The 24,360-nt window shown below is 38.7% G+C and overlaps 1 protein-coding gene across 2 annotated transcripts in view; it reads left to right on the top strand.

Moving 5' to 3' along the window:
* Positions 1–21,773, top strand: part of WARS2 (tryptophanyl tRNA synthetase 2, mitochondrial) — a 40,710-nt gene extending 18,937 nt beyond the window's left edge. For both annotated transcript variants that reach the window (XM_082277423.1, XM_082277422.1), the window contains 5 exons: positions 1,115–1,372; positions 13,607–13,687; positions 15,423–15,508; positions 18,130–18,248; positions 20,020–21,773. In XM_082277423.1, the coding sequence (XP_082133549.1) occupies positions 1,115–1,372; positions 13,607–13,687; positions 15,423–15,508; positions 18,130–18,248; positions 20,020–20,468 (993 nt within the window). In that variant the 3' untranslated portion in view covers positions 20,469–21,773. The remainder of the gene's footprint in view (positions 1–1,114; positions 1,373–13,606; positions 13,688–15,422; positions 15,509–18,129; positions 18,249–20,019) is intronic.
* Positions 21,774–24,360: the final 2,587 nt, after the last annotated feature.

The raw sequence follows: 24,360 nt of genomic DNA, 5'->3' as shown, positions 1-24,360 counted from the left end.
GCAGCCACAGGCATAATGAAGTTGATGATCCTGCCACACAACTGAGTCTGAGGATTTGTATTGTACAGCTTGCTGAAGGGGGGGGGGGGACCCTCATTTATAAGTTGAGCAATCTTGCATGCTCTTACAGCTTGGCATGTAACAAGCATTTTCACATAAAACATTGCTGAGCTACTTCTGAATATGGTGGAATTCTTTGGGAAGGTCAAGGAGGTAATTGATCATATGCTGACAGCTTGGGGCTCTGAGAAAATGGTCAGATGGAGGGCTGGGATGCAGGAAAACAAACTTTCTAAGATGGTAACTGTCAGTTAGCCAAGCTATACATGTTTCAAGCTTTTTAATCTTTGCTCACAACCTCTGCTTCTCAGTCTTTTTTTGTTTTTGATGTTTCTCTGTGAACTCATTTCCTGTGTTGACATTTTACTGGTCCTGATGCATAGACAGTATTCCAGGTATGATCTTGAGCTATAGTTGTACTTCTTTGTAGAGCTCTTGCAGAAATTCTATTGCTGCCAAAATGGGTAGTTTGAGAACTTTGATGATCTCTTTCAATATTCTTTGACCTTTGGGTCAAGAAGTAGGTTTCTTTCAGGAACTGCTCAAAATGTTCTTTGCAGCTAGAAAAATAAGACTTCAATGTTCATGGGAGTTAAGATGGCAATCTACTGGGACATTGCATGAGTTTACAACAAAAACGTTTGAATTTCTCTACACTGTGACCCTAAGTTTCTATATGAGAGTGGATATAGAAACCAACATGTGGATATAGAAACTAAAGAGAAACATACAGCTTTGTTGCAAAAGAAGATGAAGGAATCTACCACTTGGTTTCTGAGACCAGCTTTTCACCAATCTTATTTACAGCTGTCTTCTTTTCCATATGCAGTCTGACAGCTTAAAATTATGGTAGTTGTCAGTCTCTCTGCTGTAAGATAGAGTATTTTAACTGACTTACTGTAATTATCAGTTGTGAGGTCATTTATACATTAATACACTGACAGGAGGGGAGAAGAGACAGGCATAAATGAGGCTTTTTAAAATTACTTTAAAATACAAAAGAATATGTAAGAAAGAAAAGTGTGTGTTAATTTTGCCAATGCTTTTGTCACAGAATAGGCGTGTGGATCGAATTTTCTCTGGTATCCAGCCAACTGGGACCCCTCATCTGGGTAACTACCTTGGAGCCATTCAGAACTGGGTGAATCTTCAGGAAGAGTGCAGCTCAGTGCTCTACAGCATTATGGACATGCACTCTCTCACCATGCCCAAGGAGCCAGCTGTCCTGCGCCAGAACATCCTGGACACCACTGCTGCCATCCTTGCCTGTGGGATTGACCCAAAGAAGTGTTTCCTGTTCCGGCAATCGCTAGTGAGTGTTCCTGTTATGTTAGATTTTTTTCTGATGAAGAGGCTTTCCACACATCTTCATGAACGAGTGTAGCATTACCAAAGTCCTTTATCATCTTTGTGTTGGTGGTCCTAGAAAATGTTAGCAGTGTTGGATTTTGAACTTATCCCTTGCCGTGGTTTTGAAGTTTTGAAGGCTGAAACCATGACTGAGATGCCCATTTAGGGATAAGTACATTGTGAATTTCTGAAGCAGAGCTAGGAGTTTGTGCAAGTTATGAGTAAAATACTTCAAAAACCTCTTAGGAGACCACTAATTTATCTCTGTAAGTCTCACTTTAGTCACAAAAGGTTAACTCGTAAATGTGGCCAGTGTAACCATAAAGGTAAGGAAAACATGTTTCTATGGTTTTGTATCAGCTCTTGCCACTTATTGTTCCAGCTGCACAGTAATCAAAAATAACAGGTGATTAACATGGTAAGTTTTGTTTCAGTTCCACCATCATCATCAGTGGTTGATGTTCTTCTCTGGGACTTTTTTTCCCCTTCTTTGTTATAATCTCATTTTCATATGCATGTTTCTTCATCTGATCTGCTTATTCATGTGTAAACCATGTGCTTCTCTTGACCACCCCAAGGGGTACTGGCTTACCTTCCCACTTGGCATATAGCTATCACATATTTTCCTGGAAACAAACAACTTAGTTTCTTGCTCAATTAACTTTCTGTTACTGACTCTAACCTGGCAAACTTCTGAAATTTCTGGCAAATTTCCCACCGAGACAGATGTGTCATAGCTTCTGCTCTTGTGAAGACACCCATGAGTGGGTGTCCACTTTGCAACAGAACTGCACAGGTGATGTGCATACAGGGTCTGAATTTTATCAGTGCAAGATGAAATGGCATTGTATTCTCCTTTTCTACACAATTCTTTACAGGCAGAGTTTCCGGGGGTTGTTAAACTGCAAATGGCAATCATAGTTCTATATCCCTGGTGAATAAGGAATTGATGAAGACAGATATACTTCCTGCTTCACTTTTCCTCTGTATTAAAAAACCAGTCCAAATAGATGAGCTCAGAATTCTAGTGGAAGTATGTTTAAATAAATTTATCCCTTTTTTTTTTTCAAATCTGTTTATCATTTTAAATATGTTACCAGCTTGGGTTTTAATTTTGCTCTACTCTGACTTGTCAGCCTCAAAATGATGAAGTCATTAACTGGAATAATCACAAGGTGAGTTACAAGCCAATGATGCAGTAGCAGCCAGTCTGGAGGGGTTTTTTTTCTTGTTTTCAAGCAACTGAACAATTCAATTAGTTACAAGATAGGATTAGTGACTAGATAGACAGAGAGGACTCTTCAGCATGAAGGAAAAATGCTTTGCAGGTTATGGTTAGAGAAGAATAAAGTGAAGGTTTATAAAATTGCAAGTGAAAAGGAGAAATTGTTTTATCCGCTGAAGAATGTGAATTGATAAGTATCAAAACAAGTTAACACCTGGAAGATTCAGCACAAGCAAAACAATGCTGCATTTCACAAAATCCACAGTTGGGCTACAGAACCCCTTGACACGGGATACAGTGCATGCTGAAATTCATATGAATTCAGAAAAGGACTTGACAAATTAATCTGAAAAATTGCTTTGGGACTGTTGCACCTCTGCAGGAAGTGGTGAAACCACAGATGGGAGAATGTCCATGCTTTCTGCACTTATGTTCTTGGTTTTTGTTGGTTGCTGTCAGAGATGGATATTTGATCTGGTCAGTGTTGCTTTTCTTGAGTTCCTACTGGTCTGAAAGCTAAACTAGTGCTGTTCCAGGTCTTGCTAAAACCAACACTCAGGCTTCCCTTGAAGCCAGCAGATTATCGGTGAGAATCTTACATTGCACTCAACCACAGAAAGTATGTTGTATCTTTCACAATATAATAATGCAGAGATTGAATCTTTGACGCCCCAAAGAGAAAGTGTCAGGAAGTGATGTCTCTGTGTGCGGTGCTTCTACAGTACAAATACAGTCAATAACCAATGAAAACCTAAGATAGCTATACTTGAACATGCTCAGCTTTATCAAATGAAAGTTTCCACTAAATATAATTCTGATTTTCCTTATGGTGGTTAGGCTGGCCTCCGTTAAATAGGCTGCCTTTTACCTTAATTTTTCTGTGTGTCGTTGTCTGTCCAGATCTAATGGTCATTGTTCTTATTAAATCTAAACCATTAGATTAAATGTTTGAGCCATCTGAGTCTGATGTCTTGAATGTTATTCCTACCAATACTTATCACACGAGTACCAATACAACTTTCAGAAGTGGCTGACTCTAGCATGTTTTTGAAAGCTCATTGTCACAGTGCAATCAGAACTACTTCAGTTGTTTGTGAATATAGACTGTTTCAGCACTGGTTCAGGCTGAAGTGGTTTGTCAGCTTCCCCAAACCAAGTGTGTTCAAGCTGTATGAAGTGGTGGTCAGGTATACCCAGAGATGCACTGTGATCTGTTACATTTACCCAGGCAGCACCAGATGTTTCTCTGGAAGCAATTAAAAGGAGTATCTGTGTGTAGCTCTTGATGTGAGGAAAGGAGACAGGAACCTTGCTAATGTGATTATTGTTTTAGTATGATAATGAAATAGTACGTTATGGAATGTCATAATATCGAGATGATTGTTCCTAAAAATGAAGGTGTAAGATGGATTGCAGCTATTGCTAATCAAGAAAGTTTATTGCTTGATTTTGATTGGAAATTTCTCAGATTGAAAAAAAAAAAAGAAGCTGGCTTCCTTTTCAGCCACTGTAGCAGTCTCCAAGGGTGGTCTAAAAACGCCCCACTTTTGTTTACAAACATTTGTCTGAGGTGTAAAGCAAAGTGACTAAAACCGATTGTATACTGTAATAGGGTGTGTACTTCCAGAGGTCAGCAAGAAAGCAGTGAAAATCAAGCCACAAAGAGAGAACTGGATTAGGTATTTAGTTATGGACAGAGTAGGTTTTTTCAATACCAGATCAAATTGCTAAATGAGAGAATTCTCAGTAACTTAGCATGGTGTAATTATTGTTGTATTTGGAGCCTTACCTAGAAAATCACCAAATCTGTAGATCACAGAAATTTTTCTTTAATTACTCCTGAATGACATTTCTGTTCATTTTTTTAGACAAACATCATGCAACAAAATTGTGATCTAAGAACTTTTAGTTTTAATCACCAAAACCCACCACAACTAATGACTTTTTTGGTACCCTGATTCTGTAGCAGTAAAGGCAGAATGAAATTCTTGCGCTACAGAAGTATGCTAATAATGGTAAGCTCCACTAAGGGAATTGCTCATGCAGTCATTAATGTAAATGCTGTTGTGTCCTCTCACTTTCTCTGGATTACACTGGGCAAGACTGGTCTAGAATTGCTGAAAAGGGGATTTTTTTTTTGTTCTTCGTTTGTTTGTTTGGCTTATTCTTTCTGTATTTTGCTGCTTGTGTTGCTTCTCTGGAATATGTTTGCCACATGTGAAAAAAAAAATGCTACTTGGTTTCTCAAAAGGCGTTTTGGTAAGGGTTTTACTTACTCTACTTAGGCGTTTTTCAAATCTCTAATCCAGAGATACCTGAAATACCTGCCTCCAGAATTTGCACACACTTCATCATTCTTTTCAATACAAGCAAGAGGCAAAAGGCTGAGCAATATTAATCACAGAGTGACTGCTGGGAGAAAGCGTGGTGAGAACAGATACCGCTCATGCTTATACTAGATCCAGAAGGTGTTGCTGTGATAAGGATACAGGTGAAGTTGACTTGGAATCCCAGAACAGATTTCAGTGATGTCCTTGCCTTTCAACTAAAATTAAGTAAAAGTGATAAATTTTGCATTGGCAATGTTTTATTGTATTGTTTAGAGAGCATATGACCTGTGTTCTTATGTACTGGATATACAGCTAAATTACTTATAAATGGAAAGTGCTAGTTGAATGAAAATTAGTTTTGTATGCTTCAGAATTTGCCATTTATAGGTTATATTGTTTTATAACATGTACAAACAGTAAGTTAATGGCTGGCTGTATATATTGCAGTTCAACAAATACTTCCCACACTTACATTGCCATATAAAAACTTGAATTCCAACTGAGGGAAGTAGTGGCTGCAAAGAACAAGTGATGATAACTTGAAAATATTTAGAAGCAAGAAGGATGATGATGAATAATTAGGGTAGTGTTTAGAACCACATTGTCTGTGAAGGGTTATAAACAAGCACATTTAATTACAGTATCTGGGAAAACAATTGTGGTATATGTTGGACAGTAAAATGACCTCCCAGTGAGAGAAGCTCCTTCATTACAGCTTGTTTAATTGTATTTTCTCAAGTCGGAAGTTACAGAAAAGTGACAATTTTAGTAAGAATAAAAATAAAGATAAATGCAAATATCAAAATTGTGCATTTCAAATAGTGCCTTTTTATTTGGAGTACAGCTGCAAGATGTATGAAACCCTCTTGGAGAAAATTATGTCAAGATATGCTTTAAGTGGCTGCCTTTCCCTACTGGGCATAAAAAAGAAGCAATGGAATAATGACTTATACAACGTATCGTGAGAGTATTAGAAGAAACAGAAAATATATTCCTTAAATTGTACCATAACTGATAAAAGCGGTAACAGTCATCTTTCATAAAACTTAGATCTTTTATTAAAACCAAAAAGGACTATGGGGGGGTAAATAAGGGAGACAGTATGCAATCTGCACACATGGTGAACTTACATGGTATAACCCATTTTCTCTGATTTGTGGTGGATATACTACACATTTCAGTTCTTACCCATAACCATCTTGTATCTCATCTGCTTCACAGTCAAAACAATATTAGAAACTGATTTTGCTTTTATGTGGTCTCAGACTGTTCTTCCTGTCCACCTATCTATTGTAGTAGACACATGCTGAATGTCCCAAGAGAGACTAAAATTCCATCAGAGTTGGTTCAGCAGACAGTGGTTGATACGCTGCATGAATGCTTCTCTGAGGAGTCCTGTGAGTTTCTGGACAACATAATGTTCAGTTTCTGGGCGGAAAATTGCAGTTTTCATCCTTCTGGATAGGGTGATTTATTTGCTGAGTATAATCAGCTGCAGTATTCTTGCAGTGTGCAAGCAAATTGAAGCAGTAACTCTGGGAGGTGGGAATTTGCAAATTTGTCTTAGCCTTAACTCCAAAAGCCAAAATACAACAATATAAATGTATGCACTGTTTCACTGCTGTTATTTTCCAGAAGTATCCATCTGCTTTGTTTTGTGGGCAAAGTTTGAATAGATTCGCGCTACCCCTTGTCCAATTTTCAGAGGGGCTGAAAAGCTTCCATTCCATCATAGCTTATAAATTCATTAAAGTACATTAATTTAGCACAGTCCATTGAAAACTTCCTGTCATAAGAGGAAGTATGTGACGGTTTAATTTAGAAAATTATTCTGCTTCTCTCATTCCTCTGTTTTCTCTCTCATGGACTGGACTAGACATAACTAGAGCACAGTGGGAAGGAAAGTCATGGTTCACTAGGATTTTTTTTTTCTGCCTTAATTACCTTGTTCATCTCATACTATTATGTAGCTGTTATACTTTCCTCTCTTCACCAGTCTTCTGGACACACCAAACTAATTATTCAAACAGTATTGTGGGTTCTACTTTGAGAGTGTTTCTGAAAATAAGTTAATTTCATAAGGAGTAAAGGAGAGAAAAGGATGCTTTGGCCAATTTACTGTGGTCTGTTGGGGTTTATAACCAGTAAAACTTGATTCCAGTAGGAATATTCTTGATCAGGTTCTTCAGAAAGGAGAGACAGATCTTATTTCTTTAAGTTTTAGCCAAATATAAGTAAGTGACAAAATTGTTCCAAGGTAAAGGTAGATACTGACAGATTTACTGACAATAACTAGATAACCACCCCCCCCCAATTCAATACATTGCTTAACATGCTCTTTAAATCTGATATTGTCTTTGTAACCATAAATTTATTCTACCCTATGAATTATTTCTTTGAATAGAAATTTGAGATACTGTGTCAAATTTTCTGTCATAAGAGCACCTGCACTGTGTGCATTTGATTCAAGAGCAGTCTATTTTCTTTTGGTCTTGTTTATGGCCATTTTTTTCTTTAGCTGCATAATATAGAGATACATCACTAAGTATCTTGGAACATATTGCTTGCAACCTTAGGCATTAATAAAACCTTACATCTTATTCAAGAAAAATGTGAGCATAATTCGCTTTAGAAAAGGCCTCTCGAATTTTGCAGAAGCTCTAACTGGTACTTCTAGAAGAGACAGAAATCCTTAAAAAAGGTTTAATTTCTTTTAAAATGTAGGACTCTTTCCCTTCTCTGTTGCAATTTCTTTTAGTACGCAGCTATCCAAGTTACCTCCTCAGACCTATTTGTTTGTACTTTACACTGTCAAAATTAAATCCTTGAAATTTACTGCCCTGTTAAATAGAGCCCTTAATGAGGTTACACTGCTGAGGGGAAGCTGCAAATTTTCAGTGCCTTACAGAGAAGGGCTACAGGTTGCAACTTGAGGAAGTCCATCTTGAAAATAAAACACTGCATCTCTTTTTGCAGAAAGCCACTTTAGCTGCCAACGCACAACTTTGAATTATATCACTCAGAAAAGTGAGGCCCAGTGTTGCTGATTGGCCTGCTTTCAGACCTGCTTCCAGTATTCATGCCTCTCCCACTGTTGTTCTTGAGTCTCATGGCTTGCTGTCCTCCTCAGCTGTATGTCTCATAAAAAGTCACCTAGAATTATTTGGACTAAAAGTAGCTACTGGTTTTCTATGTATATATCATTGGCTGTGGCCAAGGAATATCAGCAATAATTTGGTAAGGAACAGCTAGGGTCAAGGACAAAAAACCAGATCTGCAGGAAGAAGCCCTGAGATTGTACTTCAGCATACAATGCTCCAGAGATAATTGAAGTATAAAGTGTGATCTGAGTTTAATAACTTCAGATGGCTGCACAAGTAAATAATTAAGAAGCTTTTTGTCTTTAAAAAGGGAGGAGCAGGGCACTCAGGTGAAGAAACAGAAATGTTTGTGCCTTTCAGATAACTGCTCATTATCATTTGGACGCGGTCACCTCTGTTAAATAAATGTGCTTTAAAAAAATAAATGGAATCTGGCTATGCACCCTTGGCCTTGTCAGCCCACAAGAAAGGAATGTAAGTAGTTTGCTCTGGAAATAACTCTGTGATTACTGATTAGTAAGCCAGGTTGTGGGGGATGCATAATGCAATGGAGATTGAAGGAGGAAATGTGTCCCTGGTAATAGCAGAGAGATGACCATCTCGACCCTTTGAGAAATGCTGATGGTTTTTACAGACTTGTATGAGATTAAGTAAGAAAACTGTGTTAAAATGAGCAAGAACACAGAGCAGGAAAAAAGAGGAAAACTTGATGTATTTACTGAGAAGAGCAAAGGGTATGATTTCAACTGTCTAAAAAGGGGAGATCACTATATGGATCTGGTTAAGGTTTCTTGGAAAATTTTTAATGGGAAATAGTTGACTTTGTAAAGGGAAACAATAAATAGAGCACCAAGACTGTTATTCCTGGAAATATTTTCAGCAAGGCTGCAAGAAATATTTCCCAAGAAAATAATGTTTATACTAAAAACAGGCTATTATATTTTTTTCAGGACACAAAAGTTGATCTGAAGAATTTAATTGTTGATTTTCAGAATTACCAGTGATTGTCACATTCGTGGAGTTTGGTTTGAGATGTAGTTCAGGAACTGTCACTAGTTGTGGGTTTTGTGCATTGGAGATGTAATTCTGGTTTCCTACCATTTGTACTATTTTTATACTGATGTATTTGGGGGAGAGGGCACTGCTGAGAAAATTATGTCTTCATTGAAAAAGAGTCAAGTTTATTATTATCTGTTCTCTTTTGAGAAAGTGGGCAATTCCTGCAGTACATCATAGCTCTGGAGAGTAGTTTGTTGTCAGATTTTAAAATACAAAACGAATTGAGTTCTTTACTGGTTAAAGTATACACAAAATAGCCTGAATTAATTGGAACTCTTTATATTTTTATTTCTTGAAATCCTAGTTAGATTTATTGGGTAACCTCCTTTAAAAAAAATTTTAAAAATAAATTCAAAAAGCAAACAGAATATTTCTCTAACAGTCTTACTCTTTTTAATGAAAATTGTGTGAAAAGTGATGCTTCTTTGAAAAAGGCACAATAAACGCTACCAAACACAATAGGAAGCTGAAAATTGTTTTGCAGATTTATGCAAATATGAGATGTCTCTTCTCTGTTTCCTTTCGTTTCATTGTTGAAAGCCACACAGGCTGTAATGCTCACTTTTTTTTTTTAATAGCTCAGTCAGCAGTCATGTTCCTCAGGGATTCTTGCTGGGAGCAGTTCTGGTCAACATATTCCTTCATGACCTGAAGAAGGTGGTGAAGAGAAGTTCATGGGCAATGCTAAGTCCTTATGGGTAGCCAAATGCTATGCCACAGAAAGGAACTCCCAAAGAACTCATAAAACAGAGTGGGCAGGCAAATAAGGGGTAGAAGAGCTTTAAATACTTCAAAACATCTAGGTAAAAGCAATCTAAACCTTCACACAGCATTGAGCTGAGTCACAACACAGGATAAAAGTCCTGGAGTCATCATTGGCAGCTCTCTGAAATCATTGGCTCAGCACAAGCAATTTTCAAAAAAGCCAGTAATATGTCATCATCACCAGGAAGGGTATTGTGAATAAGACAGAGATTATGTTTTGTCACCATACAAAACCTTAGTGTGCTCATTTTTTGAATATTGGGTAAAGTGTTAGTGTCTACATCTCCAGAAGGAACTAATGAATTAGATATGATACAAAGAAGAGGAATTCATGCAGCAGGGGTTAGAGTAGCTGCCTTAAGAAGGCAAAATTCAGAAGTCAGAGTTGCTTCAGTTTGAAGAGGAGAAGGCTGAGGTATATATGCAATCGAAGTTTACAGAATCAGAAAACCACTAAATAATCCAAATGTGGAATTGCTCACCAACTTGTGCAATATAAGAAACAGGTGGTATTCAAAGGTAGTAAACAAACATGGATACATTAGTGACTAAATTAAGGTATTTCTTTAAGCATCAGGTTTAAGCCTCTGGAGCTTGCTACTGCCTGTGGTTGTGAAGTGGGGGGTATCAGGTGGTTCAGAAAGGGATTAGACACATTCCTGGGGAACCTGGGTATGTTAGCAGGACTGGGCCAGGGATAATACCTTCTGATATTTCCTAGTGTGAAAATTATGGATGCTGGAGAACTATGAGGGGAAGATACTGTAGGAAGCAGTAGGCTCGTGTGTTTGCCCCAGTTGCTGCTCCCAAAAACATGAGGCATGCATTGCCTTTCTTGTGATCCCGTATAGTTTTACTTCTTACATTGTTGTGTTTTGGTTATTTAATGAAGACATTTGCTTGCAGTTTTAAATGGACCTGCAGCAAGAAGCTGATGGAGTTTGTCTGGGAGTATGGCTTTTCCTGATTGTGATCCATGGATATTGCTCAGTGAAGGGAAGAGTAGACTGAGCCTTTATTCTACTGGTGTCATGTACATCATCACGTCTTCCAGTTTCTTTGTATCAAATTCATGCAATCGATGTGATGGAACACTGTAGCTAAATGGGTAACATTTGAGCAGATGCACCATGACCAACCAAAGGCAGCCATTACCTACGCCTCTTGCCAAGTAAAACACAGTAGCTTAAACTGATTTAGTCTGACAAATGGTTTGTGGTTCAAGCCGAGAACCTCCTGATTGACACCCCAAGATACAGTCGGTTACTGCAGTTTGGATGATGAACGTTAACGCATTAGCCTTCAGTACCGAATTGTATTCCAGCTGAAATCTCTATCCCTTGGTACACTTTTACATAGTTTCTCACCATCTTATCAGGCTTTTTCTTCAGCATATTCAGCACTTTAATCTTACTTCGGAAGGGACTGTGTGTTTGAAGATTGGAAGTGAGTATAACGTGGTAGGACCCAGAACTGTGTATTCAACCCAACAAATGCTGTTTAGATCACTGGTATTTTGGTAACTGATGTCATGTCAAATCCACTGATCCAGTGAAACACACGTGCAGTCTTGGCTGCGAAAGCAACATCTGAGAGAGCTGAATCAATGACTGCATAGCTTTTAAAGAGGGTTCTTGTCAACACAAGTGCGACAGAGCACCATCTCCTCTCCGTCCGTGACTGGAAGAAAGAAATGAGAAACCACTTTGAGCCAGATGGTGATTCCTTCTAAGTGAAATAGGAGTTCGGAGCTTAGTATTTTCTGTGAAGTTCATTTTACTCCGGGTATTTTGTTGCACTTTGTCTTGTGCACAGAAGATTGCAGGTCAAATAAGCATGAGGGAATTAATAAAAACCCTGAATCTGTGGGAAAGGCAGAAAGAAGGGAAAGAATCAACCTGAAATATTTCATATATCTAACCACTGAGCTGTAGTTTGGAGGTCTTCTACATGGGTGACCAAAGTAGTCCAATGACTGCTAGCTAGGAAATTACTGTATTTAAAATGTGACAACAAAGGAATTGCAATTAATAATCCTACTAATTCTTACTTGTTAACAAACATTTTTTACTGCTTTCCATCTGGGTTGTTATATCATTTTGCAGGCATGAAGCTTTGAACATCTTTGAAACAGCATGCTCTTAAACATTCAAACCTGCCAGTATTGCAAAGAGTGAATCAAGTATGTAAGCAAAGGAGCAGAACATAGATCACCTTTTTCTTTTGATGATTATCACCTATATAGCTAACTAAAAACACCCAGAGTGACAAGAAAGAAATTAAAGTAGAGCATATGCATCAGCAATGCTTGCCTCTTTTACTAATCCTAAAATGAATATTTGAAATGCAGAAGCTGAAGAGTGTATTTCAAGAAGGTAAACATGGGCTTATCCAACATTGGTTGTTGACACAACACATTTCTTGTCTCTGCCTCTGGAAAGTCTTTCTCTTAGCAGGAGGGCAGCAATCATTCTGTCTGACATCTTTCTGAAACTATTAAAATTTCACTGTCACCACAGTTTCCCCAGAATATTAAATAAAATGTTTGTTCTATGAGCTTAAGTGGGATTTTTTTTTAATCTTTTTAAACCACCCTTGTAGCAAAGGATATGTATGCAGAGGCCTGATCCTCTTTCAATTGCAGGTCAGTATTGGTTTTGGTAGGATTGCAGAATGAGGGCCAAATTAAGCCACAATTCAGGCTGTGCTGTAGTTGACTTCAGCTATTATTCCTGTTTTGCAGACAGGTCAGGTGCAACCAAAGCCCTGACAAGCCTCACCTAGACCCTCCACCCATGTACTTTCTGTGTAGTTCCCCAGAACTCCACTTCAGCTCAAGCTCCTGTGTCTTCACCTGAACTACATCACTATGTCCTGTGCTCAACCCTATCCCTGCTGCCCCGAGTTTCTCACTGGCTCCCTGGACTGTCCCCAGGTGTGACTAATTCTGTGACCTTTGTGTGTCTGCTGGTCACCAGACTGTCACTGCCATCACCCTTACCCTATCAGTGCACTGTCCTGGTCAGGGAGACAACTGTTCCTGCCTGGGTTGTGTCTCTTTGCAGCCACAGCCTTGTGGAGCAGCCCAGCTCTTCATTTTCCCTGGCAGTTAGTTTGAGCTTCTGTGAAGGACCTGTGGGTAGTTTGCTGCCAGCCATGCTGCAGTGCAGTGTGGCTCAGGCAAGGACTGCGGCAGTCTGGCCTGAGCTTAAATGGGGTTCCTGGAGCCATGTGCAGAGGGAATGCCTGTGAGGCTCAAGTGAGGCTGGTGAGGACAATTAAGGGCAATCTGCATTTGGGACTCTGATGGAGAAGAAATAAAGCTTGGGTAACTTACTGCCACTGGAAATAAGAAAAGCAAAGAGATTTTTTAACTATTTAAGTATTATCTGAAAGTGTGGAGAGGCTGTGACACAGTGGCAAGCAGTTGGTTAGTTTATATGTCTGTTCAACTCTGCTATTGCTAAAGCATTTTCTTTCTTGTTTAGAATATGAGTGTATAGGATCAAGAACCTTGCTCTACTACTTTAATGTAGAGCATTCAATCCTGGCAATGTCCAAAACTTTCCATTAGCTTGTCACTTGACCTTACTGAAAAAGTAATATACAGAAATAAATGGTTTTCTGGTCTTTGATACTATTTATTCTTATTGACTTTGAGAAAATATGCATATAAAAGAAGAAGATTTAAATAGATTCTAACTTCATACTTTCAGGTTCCTCAGCATGCAGAACTTGCCTGGATTCTTGGGTGCTTAACTAATGTGCCACGTCTGCTACGTTTGCCCCAGTGGAAGGTATGGACAGTTTGGTAAATTGAAAAGAAATCTATGGGAATTCAGTAGAAATGTTGTCCTGGCAGTACTTGTCATCTCTGAAGTACCAACTGTACCTTGGTTATCCTTGCTTTAGGTTTAAGTAGTTCTGTACTCCTGTGGTGGAAGGGGGAAAACGTGTCTCTCCAGGTTTGTTCCTCTCTGAATGTTTTCCTGCTGGAAGCTACAGAATTGTGTTTTTGGCAGAGACTTGCTGAAACTGTACTAAATATGAGGTTTGTTTGGTGTTGTTAAACTGATTTTGCTAGAATGTTCAGTGTTATTTCAATGTTTATTTAATAATGCAAATGTAATGCAAGATATTGCAGTGAAAACCATGAGCCTTGCTGATTAAGGAGTTCCATAAACAGCTTTTCTTTTTCCACTATAAAGAGTGGCTGCTCTGTAGATTTTATGGAAGAGTGTTCAAAAGAGGCATATGTTTGAAGAGGAGTATAGAAATTACAAATATTAAAAATGTGCTGAGTGATAGTGTATCTTAAATGTTTGCCTTGACAAGTTTCAAATGTTCATCTTCTTAATCTTGGTGCTGCATCAGCATGACTGCATCAACAGAGTTCTTGCATTTAATTTCCTTGTATTTTATTTTGACATTTAGTAAGCGGAAAAAGAAAAAGACAGGAGAGAGAAGTATCTGAAAAAAAAAACCAAAACCAACAGCTTAAGAGCAGTTTGGCTTGCAGAGTTCAGAGCTGTCTTAAATACCTCCAGATGTTTTCTTTTTTCCTGTTTTCCTTCTTAATTAAATAAAACCAGTAAAACTTAAATACAGCAACCAGTGTTAATGCATAGCATAGATTAAAGCAAACCTTTTCAAACCTGAGGTTCTAAAGTTAAGCTCTTAAATCCTACTTTGGCTGGATTGACTTTCCAGACCTACAGATAGGTGTTACAGGTGCTGAGCTTTGCAAATTAGGTTCCCTGAACCCTAGGCACCTAGAGATGTAGACAGAATACAGGATCTGTAGGAGAGAGTGAGACAAATCTAAATATATTTGAACAGTCTTAATGAAATAATTAAGATTTCAAGGGGCTTAGTATATTTAACTATTGCTAAAAGTGAAACATAGATATGCCATTGCTAGAACAGAATTAGTGTGTGTAGCCTGTCTTGATCTAGATGATCCATATCATGGAGCAGTAGAGGACTTGAATGCTTTGGGTGGATTGTGGGGAGCAGTGTGAACTAATTGAGACAACACTGAACTCTGCCTCTGTAGTTCTGGGTTCTCCCAGCTGTCACTGGCTGTCCTGGTGACTGTGTGTGATCACTGTGTCTTGATCTCTTTTCTGTGAAACATAGGTATTGATACCTTTTTATACCTCCATTACAAAGCATTTCAAAAATGTATTGCTGAAGATGCTGTTTAAAAAGTAGGGTTTGTGTGTAATGTATAAGTGTAATAACTCAGCCTGATGGTTTTGCATTTGAAGTAATTTCCATTAATAAGGTTGCAAACAGAAAGCAAAAGAAACCCTATGTTCCCTTCTCAGTAGAACATCAGAACAGTGTAGGGAAATTCATAAATACAGGACATAAACCAGAATGTTAAGGAGTAGATTTTACATGACACTGTCTTCTGTAGAGCTGCATAATAAATTACTCAACTGGTCAGAATTCTAATTAATTAAAATCACAGACTTTGATACCATTAGTCAAAAGTATGATTCTTCTCTGTTTTTCTTTTTCAAACAGATGAAGCGTGCCAGCCAGAATCGCGAAGGAACTGTTGGTTTGTTGACTTACCCTGTGCTTCAAGCAGCAGATATTTTGCTGTACAAGTAAGAGGCAGAATGTGAGCCCATGGGCAATGTCCGTTCAGCTACACTGGAATGAATGTTTATCAGGTCAACATGCTTACTTATTAAGCAGGGGAGCTGCGTGTGATTAGATCAGAAGATTGGAAATGGACAGACTCTCAAGTGGCTGGTTGAAATCTAGCCTGGTTAAAAACCAACTGACGGGGCTGTAAAGAGCAACAGCTGGTCACATGAAAATAATTCTTAGGGAATTAAAACAGACTGATGTTTAACATATTACATGTTCACCCACACTTTTTTTTTTAAGTAGTTTTGCTTCATTTTGTCTAGTGCACTCTAGAGATACTTAAACTGTCTCTATGTAGTATACCAATATTAGTGGGGGATTCTGCATAGGCCAGTTCATACTGATGAAAGAAAGTAATTTATTGACTGCATCTTGTAGTACCTGGGCTGGTTCAGTTTCCTCTGTGTTGTACTGTGTGTTACAATGGAAATAGCCCCTAATAAGGGACTGGTGACTCAGCATGCCTAGGTCTGTAGGCTAGCTGGTAGAATTTGTAGTGCATTGTCATGACTGGTTGTATTTCATAATATGATTTAAACTGTCTCAGTAAGTAAATGTTAGAGACAGTGCACCATGTAGGAATTGTTTTATGTTCAGAGTATACATACTTTGTGGCATTGTTCTGAAGGAAGTTGTGTGTATTGGTTGGGACAGAGAAGTAATACAGGACAGAGTAACCAAGATTGCCCATTTATGAATTCAGAAAAATGTTATCTAGAGAAATTTCATGTTAAGTGATCATAGTAGTGAAAACAGAAGACCAGGAGATAGTATTTCTAATTTACCTGAATTTTAACTAAAAATAATGGGAAGCAAGCAGAAGTCAGAATTAAGTTGAGTATTATAATGATTTTATTTGAAGTGAGTCCCATTTGATTGTCAAATATTTGAGTGATTTGAGTGTCAAATATCTAAGGGTGAAATTTAGCCAACTTTATCAGAAATCACGTTGTTTTGGTTGAGCTCAACCATGTCTGTCTCTTCCATCTCTCATACAATCAGGTGTTTCATCTTTCCTTAGTAAAGCCAGTGGTTTGTTGGCTACTATCTATATTAACAGCAGGCTGTCCACACAGAGCACAAAACAAGGAAGTGAAAGAGAAACAATACCTCTTTGAAGAAATTTGTCTTAATATCTTTAATAAGAAATGTTTTAATGCAAACAAAATAATATAAGGAACAAGAATTAGGGAGAAATGGAAACACAGGAAGGGAACAGCAGTCATGAAGAAGAATTTAGAGCTGAAGGAGAGGGAGAAACAGTAATAACTCAGATGAACCAAGGATCAAAGAGACAGGAAAATGGACAGAAGGTAAATACATGACAGAAAGGAGTAAAAATAGCACCAGAACAGAAATATATTAAAAAAAAAAAAAAAGCCAGCAAGGAAAAAGGCAAAGTATCATGCAGAGGTTTTATAGAGATAATATGTTTTCTGTTTAGTGGCAAACTTTATGAATATGGAACCATTTTTGGCATATGGAAACATTTCTTTTGACCTGCGTAGAGTATATTGATTATGGTAACTGATTTTCTCTCAGTTATAGGGCACTGTGATTTCCTATTGCCTACTGTAACTGGTTTTAGGTTGCCTTGCTGTCTGATTGGGAATAAAGGTGGACAAATTGATGCCTGGATGTCAGCCCAGTAATTCAGAATTGGAAGGAAAGAGTACCGTGTTGATCTGAAATTTTCTGGGAACTTAAAAGATGCATAGCGGACTTCCTTACTTTGGAACATGTCCAGTATTCAGAGCTGAATACCCCATAAGCCGTAGAAAAAAAAAATCTTCTGGGGGATGGGAGAGTAATCAAAAGCTGGCAAGATTTCAAGTCTGCCTCATCTAAAAGAATCATACATTTTTAGCAAGTATGATTAACTGTGGGAAAGAATCACCAGGGGAAGTAATGGATTCTTCACCTCCTCATGTCCTCTGATGCAGATTGTGTTTCCCTCCAGAAGTGTATTCAAGCCATTGAGTTCAGTACAGAAGATCAAATTAGCCCTTGAATCTAGCAGTTCTAATCCTCTAATAACACTTGTGACAATAGAGGCACTGGACCACATGATTTATACAACTGTGATGAGGAAGAAACACTCTCTTCTTTCCTTCCCTTGATACATCCTCAGTACTGACTCCTCAACAACAGTTACGTTTTCCTGAGACTCGACATGACAAGGTGCTTGCACTTTATGCCCTGCAGATCTTTCTTACTTTGTTTGCACACTATAACGTGTGCTCTTTGATCTCTAAAGAGACAGCAGGAGATGCTACAGAAACCTTCTTTGAGCTGAGTTTAATGAGTTGCTCTTACAGGTATCTTTGCCATATATGTCTTCAGAAAGGGCTGGTTTTGCCCTTGGATATGTGCTTCAGCACAGCACAAAAAGCAGACTCATCCTTGAATATGGTCAGTTTGGGATCTTGTTCCCACAGCACCTATATCTAGCTGGGACTGAGTATTTGGCTCCATCTGGCCCTCTGTCATGGCAGAAGCTGTGACAGTCTTGAGTAACATTTCAGCAGAACCAGAGAGCTTTGCTGAGTTTCCTGTATCTGTCTTTTATTAAAAGGTCAACACGTGTTCCTGTTGGAGAAGATCAAGTCCTGCACCTGGAACTAGCCCAAGATATAGCACAACAGTTCAACAAGAAATATGGAGAATTCTTTCCTGTGCCCAAAGCCATTTTAAGTGAGCTGGTCTTGGTCATTTTTTTTTCTTTGACTGCACTTCAAGGTTGAAGATGGATTTAAATATTGTGGAAATAGTTTCAGGGACCAAGAAAAGGGGGCAAACTGATGCTAAGGGAGTGGAAAATTAAAAACTGACAACAAGAGACTTTGGCTGTGAAATTGAACTCCCAAGATAGATAAGGCTTTAGAAATCCCTGGTAGAGGAATGCACGTGATGTCTGGTATTCTAGTCCAGGGGGCCAGATGCACTCTGCTGTTGCCAGTCAGCCTTACTCTTCAAGTACTGGACTTTTTAAGAGCAGGGTCTCTGTTCCATGCTGCTCGTTCAGGAGACATGTAAGCAGTAAGGCAAGAGACCTCCAGCAGGCAGAATCCTTCAGATTCTGAGTGGTAGATGTTTACATTAAGCATGCTGAACAGCCTGTTGGTATACAGTGTATATGTATGTACAGTGCTCCAAATTTTAAGGGTGTTTAATATATACTTGAATATTTCAATATGTGTCTGTCACAGAGATCAAGACTTTGTGGTTTTGATCTTAGACTCAGGAAGACTTATAAGGAAAATCTTGGCAGCCATTTTTGAGCTCTAAGGTCATAGGCCGGGGGTGAGGAGGAGTCAGATGGCGCAAATGGCATGTTTGTTAAGAAACGTGAAGAATTGGGCAAGGATGAAGCATTGCATCTTTGTTGTAAGTAATGTAGAGGAATGCACAGCAGAGACCTTCGCCCCCAAAAGGGCAAGGAGCTCTCACCTTAGAAAAGACAGGCGGTAATAAACCTTTCTCAATTTTCAAGCCTCAGTGACAAAAAATGGTGTTAGACCTAGAGTGGAGTTTTGAGAATATTAGGTATTACAAACTCTGCAGTTCCTAATTGAGTACTAAGCACTATAAAGAGGAGCTGAGTGTTGTTTATGATGCAGGTGAGACTGTTTACCATTAATAAATAAAAAGCTCAATTTGAAAAAAAGAAAAAATTCACTTTGCTCCCAAGAAGCATTCCTTCCTAAGCTCACAAGTATATGCAAACCAACAAAATCTCCTACATGAATGGGAGAAGGTAGGGACCTATTCAGATTTACCTGGGCTCTTTCAATTTTACAGAAGAGAGACAGACTCTTCCAAAAGGTGATTTCAGAACAAAGCAGTTTCTGGGGCAATCTGAATTGTATTCTGGAGAACCTTTATCCTTTCACTGAGTACATAAGCCCTCTATGAGCAGTATGCAGGTAATTTAATTGGCCGTATTAGGTGTCTAAAAACAGTGCTTTACCTCTAACAGAGCTGGTCAGTGTTGAGTTAGAGAATTTTAATAACTGTCTTTACTGAGATTTACCAAGAGATTTTGAGTGGTAGAGTTTCCTGAAATAAGGAAATTAACTGTTACAGGGGTTTTTTTCTTCAGTGGATTTAACCTGTTTCTCCACTACTCAGAACCTTTCAGTAATGTGCAATAATAGAAGGGAGGAGAAATTTGGGGGGGAAATCAGCATGTAAGGTACATAAAATATTAGGAGTTGACCCAGCAGAAGTTCCTTCTTCATGAGGATGGGAGGGATGGAACAGGTTTCATTCAGTTTATAAGAGGAGAAAGGTGGCTTCTTAGAAGGACAGGAAGAGTGCAAGGACTAAACAAGAGTACACGTGATTGTGCTCACCATTCATTTTTGAGCAAGGATAAACAACTTCATCATATGGCTGCACATTTTTCTTAGCAATTGTCATAAGAAGCCATTGTCTGTGTTCATAACTTTTTTTTTTTTTAAAGGTACGACAAAGAAAATAAAATCCCTCAGAGATCCAGCAGTGAAGATGTCCAAGTCAGACCCACAGAAGTTAGCTACTGTTAACATAGCAGACAGCCCTGATGAAATAGTGCTGAAATTTCGCAAAGCTGTGACTGACTTTACCTCGGAGGTGACCTATGACCCCACCGCTCGCCCCGGTGTCTCCAATCTGGTGTCCATTCACGCTGCAGTAACGGGGCTTAGCATCAAAGAAGTGCTGCACCAAGCCACTGGTCTTGACACTGCTCACTACAAAATGGTGGTAGCAGAGTCAGTTATCCAAAAATTTGCACCTATCAGGAATGAAATCAAGAAACTCCAGGAAGACAAGTCCCATCTGATAAAGGTTTTAGAGGATGGAGCAGAGAAAGCCAAAGAACTGGCTGCTCCTATCTATCAAGAAATAAGGAGACTGGTGGGATTTCAATAGAAGCTGCTGAGTAGTCACACGGACTTTTGTATCATGGGATAGAGGTTTTTTTATTTGTAACAAAATCATTTATTATTTTTTAATATTTTTGGTTTGAAACAAAAGCTTTTTTTTCCTGGAAGATCCAAGGAGAACATTGGAGGTGATTGCACTAAAAAATGTCCATGAAGCCAGATACTTCCAGTGGGACCATCATTAAGCTTGTCTGGTTAGTCAAAGAGGGAGAACAGAAGCAATCACAATTCACAAAGAAATTGTGCAAAACCAGAATATAAGGTTGCCTGTGTGGGTTTTTGGATTTTTCCATTGACCGCTACAAGAAGCTGAAGTGTAGGTGAGGTGATCAGAATCTAGCAGAAAGATATGTAATCCTCTCAAGAGCGTATTTGGCTGTGTATGCAATCTTGTACAGATGGACAGTTCACCCTGTTGGGGGTTATTCAGCTTTGATATGGTGACTGAACATGTTCTTGGATAACCAGAATAAAAGCAGAGACTTAAGAATAAATGCTCAGGGTGATGAAGAGAGAACGTACTGCTTCTCCCTATAGTGTCTTCAAATTCGGTGTGAATTTTCTTTTTGTATCTATGTAGTTTGTGTGAAGTGAATTTCACTTCTGCCATTTGTGCCATCCTGCTGGTCAGGTCTAAGGTATTTCAGTGAGAAATGACATGTGCTCCAGCTGCTCATATTTCATCTGCTGTTCTGTTTAGCAGGATTTTCAGTTCAGCATCAGGTGTAGGATTGCTTTAAAAAAGGTGTAGGGGGGAAGACATAATGCTAAATCAAAGAAGTCTTGGGTTGAGAATCAGAGAACTCTACAGAGTAAAGTTTACAAAATTCTTTCTTTAGAAAATTGTGCCGAGGTCAGAGCCAGAATATAGTTAAATAGATCTTTATGGACTCTTCACTACTGAGCCTTGAGAAAGTGTCGTGGTGGGAGAACAGTGTTAGCCTGCCCTGATCTTGGGCCTTACAAGATCCACAGACTGGGACCCATGGGTCGTGGTATTTGTTGGGGAGTGTGTGGCAAAGGGGAATTGCCAAAAGGAGACACCATGTTCTAAAGAGGGGTAGTAGCACATGTTAAAAGGTAATGAAAGCCCTACTGGTCTTGTGCCAGCATATTTAACTGTATTGTTACACTTCATGGTGCTGTGTTTGAAATTGCTGTAGTGTAATGTAAATTGAGTTAATCCTGTACTCTGGCAGCTCATAACCACTCTATGCCTGTGGCATTTGTCGTGTGGGATTGCAGTCTTATATGACTGAGTTAGTAAAACATGCTGGGGGTGGAGGGGGCGTGTTTCTACATAGTACCATTGGTTGGTTGGTTGTTTTGGGGTTTTTCTAAAAAGCAGTATTTAGTTAATTATAGTGTGTTGATTCAGAAAGAAAGATTTAATTTTCCAAAACATAAAGCTGAGAACTGAGTGTCTCCAGATCTGTGATGTGACCTGTATTTATTTGTTACGGATCTGAAGAAGAGAACTGCCATGCAAGAACTTGACGATGACAGATTTTCTAAAATTAGTCAAGACTAAAGAAGTAGAGTGGATGAAGACAGACTGATTGGAACCAAAGTCAGTATTGTCAAGCCTCAGGTAATGTCCTCTGGAAATAATAAGTATATTCAAGAATTGTCCCTGGTTTTAAATAAGCTGTAGTGGATAAGGAAAGGACACGTTATAACTGTGCATATTTACGTAGTTTAAAAAAACTTTTGTCAGTGTTTAACAGCTGCATTAGGGCACTAAGACAAAAAATAAAGGCACACAATTACTGCTGCTTACTGACTTGGCATAAAATGTTTGCTGTGGCACTTTTTAATATAGATTGATTTCTGCAGAGGTCCCACAGTCACAGTATGTTCCTTAAGACAAGTGAACACTGCTCATGAAGACTCTGAAAATCTTTAATACTAGTGTGTCTAGTTTCTACCCTACCTCTTTTTCACTAGCAAAGATAAAAGTATATATTCAAGAGACAAATCATAGTTTTGAGGTCTCTTTACACTTCTAATACTCAAATCACCTAATATATAAAGTTGCCATTCAACACACCTTCTTTGCAATGGAAGGAAAATAGGAGCATTCATGAGAGGGGTTGATGCCAACAGGTAATTTTGGTTTGTTACTTAAACTGTTCTGAGCCATCTTTCCAAAACTGGTTTCTTTTCAGAAAATTGTGTAGGAAGAGCAGGAAGAAAAAACTTCAAAAGAGCCTTTTCTTTGGGGTGGATGTTTATGACATTACATATTTAGCTGTGTTTCAATCAAATTCAGTAATTTGCCTTTTTTTAATTCAATAATACATTGGGAGTTTTCCCTTCCCTTTCTCGTATCAGTCACAGTTTTTTCTGCAAAGGTAACCATCTTGGTACTGAGGTGGTTTAACTGAGCTTGAAGCAGTGAGTTGATTCCAAGCTACTCTCCCTTCTTCTATGTCCCTGTTTCCTCCTGAGAATGTTTTTATAAGCACCCATTCTATATAGGGTTTTGTGGCAATGTTTACTAAGTAGTGCAGATGAGTTAGAACAGCTGTTTAGAGAGCATTTGCTGAGAAGACTTGATGCTTTATATTTCATGATTATTTGTTTCACACTGGTGCTGGGGATTTAATTTTGTTTGCAACAAAGTAGGTGCACTCCTGAAATGTGTTTTCATTGGGTTTTTTATCCAAATCATATTCTCTAAGACTTCTCTGTGATGTCAGCTGAAGTGCAGCTGGTGGGGCATTTCTGCAGGAGCACACTCCTGATCCCACTGGCAGTGTGGTACAGACATGCCCTGTGGTGTTGCGGAAGTCGTTGTAAGGTGTTCTTCCAGGTCAGGGTGGGAAAAAGGTCCAAGTACATCCTTCCTGGCTGAAGTAAAAAGAGTCAAAAGGTGGAGGGGTATCCTTACCCCTTGCAGTGTTGCTCACTGAAGAAAAGGAAGCAGAAACAACGATCCTTTATTTAGAGTGTGTTGGTAGTTTGTGCCGTGGACTCAAAATCTCCTCTTTTGCCATTCCTATGTTACTGCAGCTGATGTCCTGCAGATCCCAACCACTGCATATGTATTGGGCATGGCATCTCCTGGTAAGACTCACCTTTAGAGATAAAACATCAACTCCACAGTGAATAACTTGCAAAGATCTAACGAAAACACTTGAGACATTTATTTTTGCAGCTAGCTATTCCTAGGAAATCATGATATCACATAGTGAGTGTCAGCTCTGTGCTTTTCAGTTTAGAGTGCGGAGTTTACTGAGAATTTTAGATTCAGGAACAATGTTTTCTTCAACAGAGATTCCAAATGATGGTTGGCCCCATAAATTAACTCTAGGACTACTCCAGCATACATCCCTGCCTCAAATATCTGGAGTGCATGGATATTGTTCATTATACTGGAATTTGATAGTAACTTAAAGATGTGGTTGAAGTATACTTAGTTTTCAAACACCATGACCTGGCTTCTCAGATTCCCCAGAAGGCTTTCTGCATAGTTCTGATTCAGTGTGTGTTTATCTACAACCAATTCAAGCAAAGCTCCTTTGCAGGATTATGGCTGCATCCATTAAAGGTTAGGGAATTCCTAAAAGTGAGCTGAAAGTCTAAGGAAGGACAGTGAAATGGGATCCTTGGGGACTGACCTGCATCTAAATGTTTTGGGAACCATAGGTTATCAAAGCAAATGTTTTCTTATCCTTGGTTAGGGCCATGATCCTGACAGCAATATAGCAGTAAATACTGCTGATGAAAGTGTGTTCTTTCAGCGGTCCAGCTTGGTTAGATTTATGTTCAGTACAACAGATGGATCTTTCACCATTTTGATCTGTACATTTAAGCTCCTGGATGGTGCCTACTCATTTGTTTATGACTGATGGACTGCTGCACAGAGATAAAGT

This window comes from Coloeus monedula (assembly GCF_965178545.1).
Source record: "Coloeus monedula genome assembly, chromosome: 3".
Taxonomy (NCBI): Eukaryota; Metazoa; Chordata; class Aves; order Passeriformes; family Corvidae; genus Coloeus; species Coloeus monedula.
The sequence above is the reverse complement of the archived record's forward strand: the minus strand, read 5'-3'. Positions and strand labels throughout refer to the sequence as shown.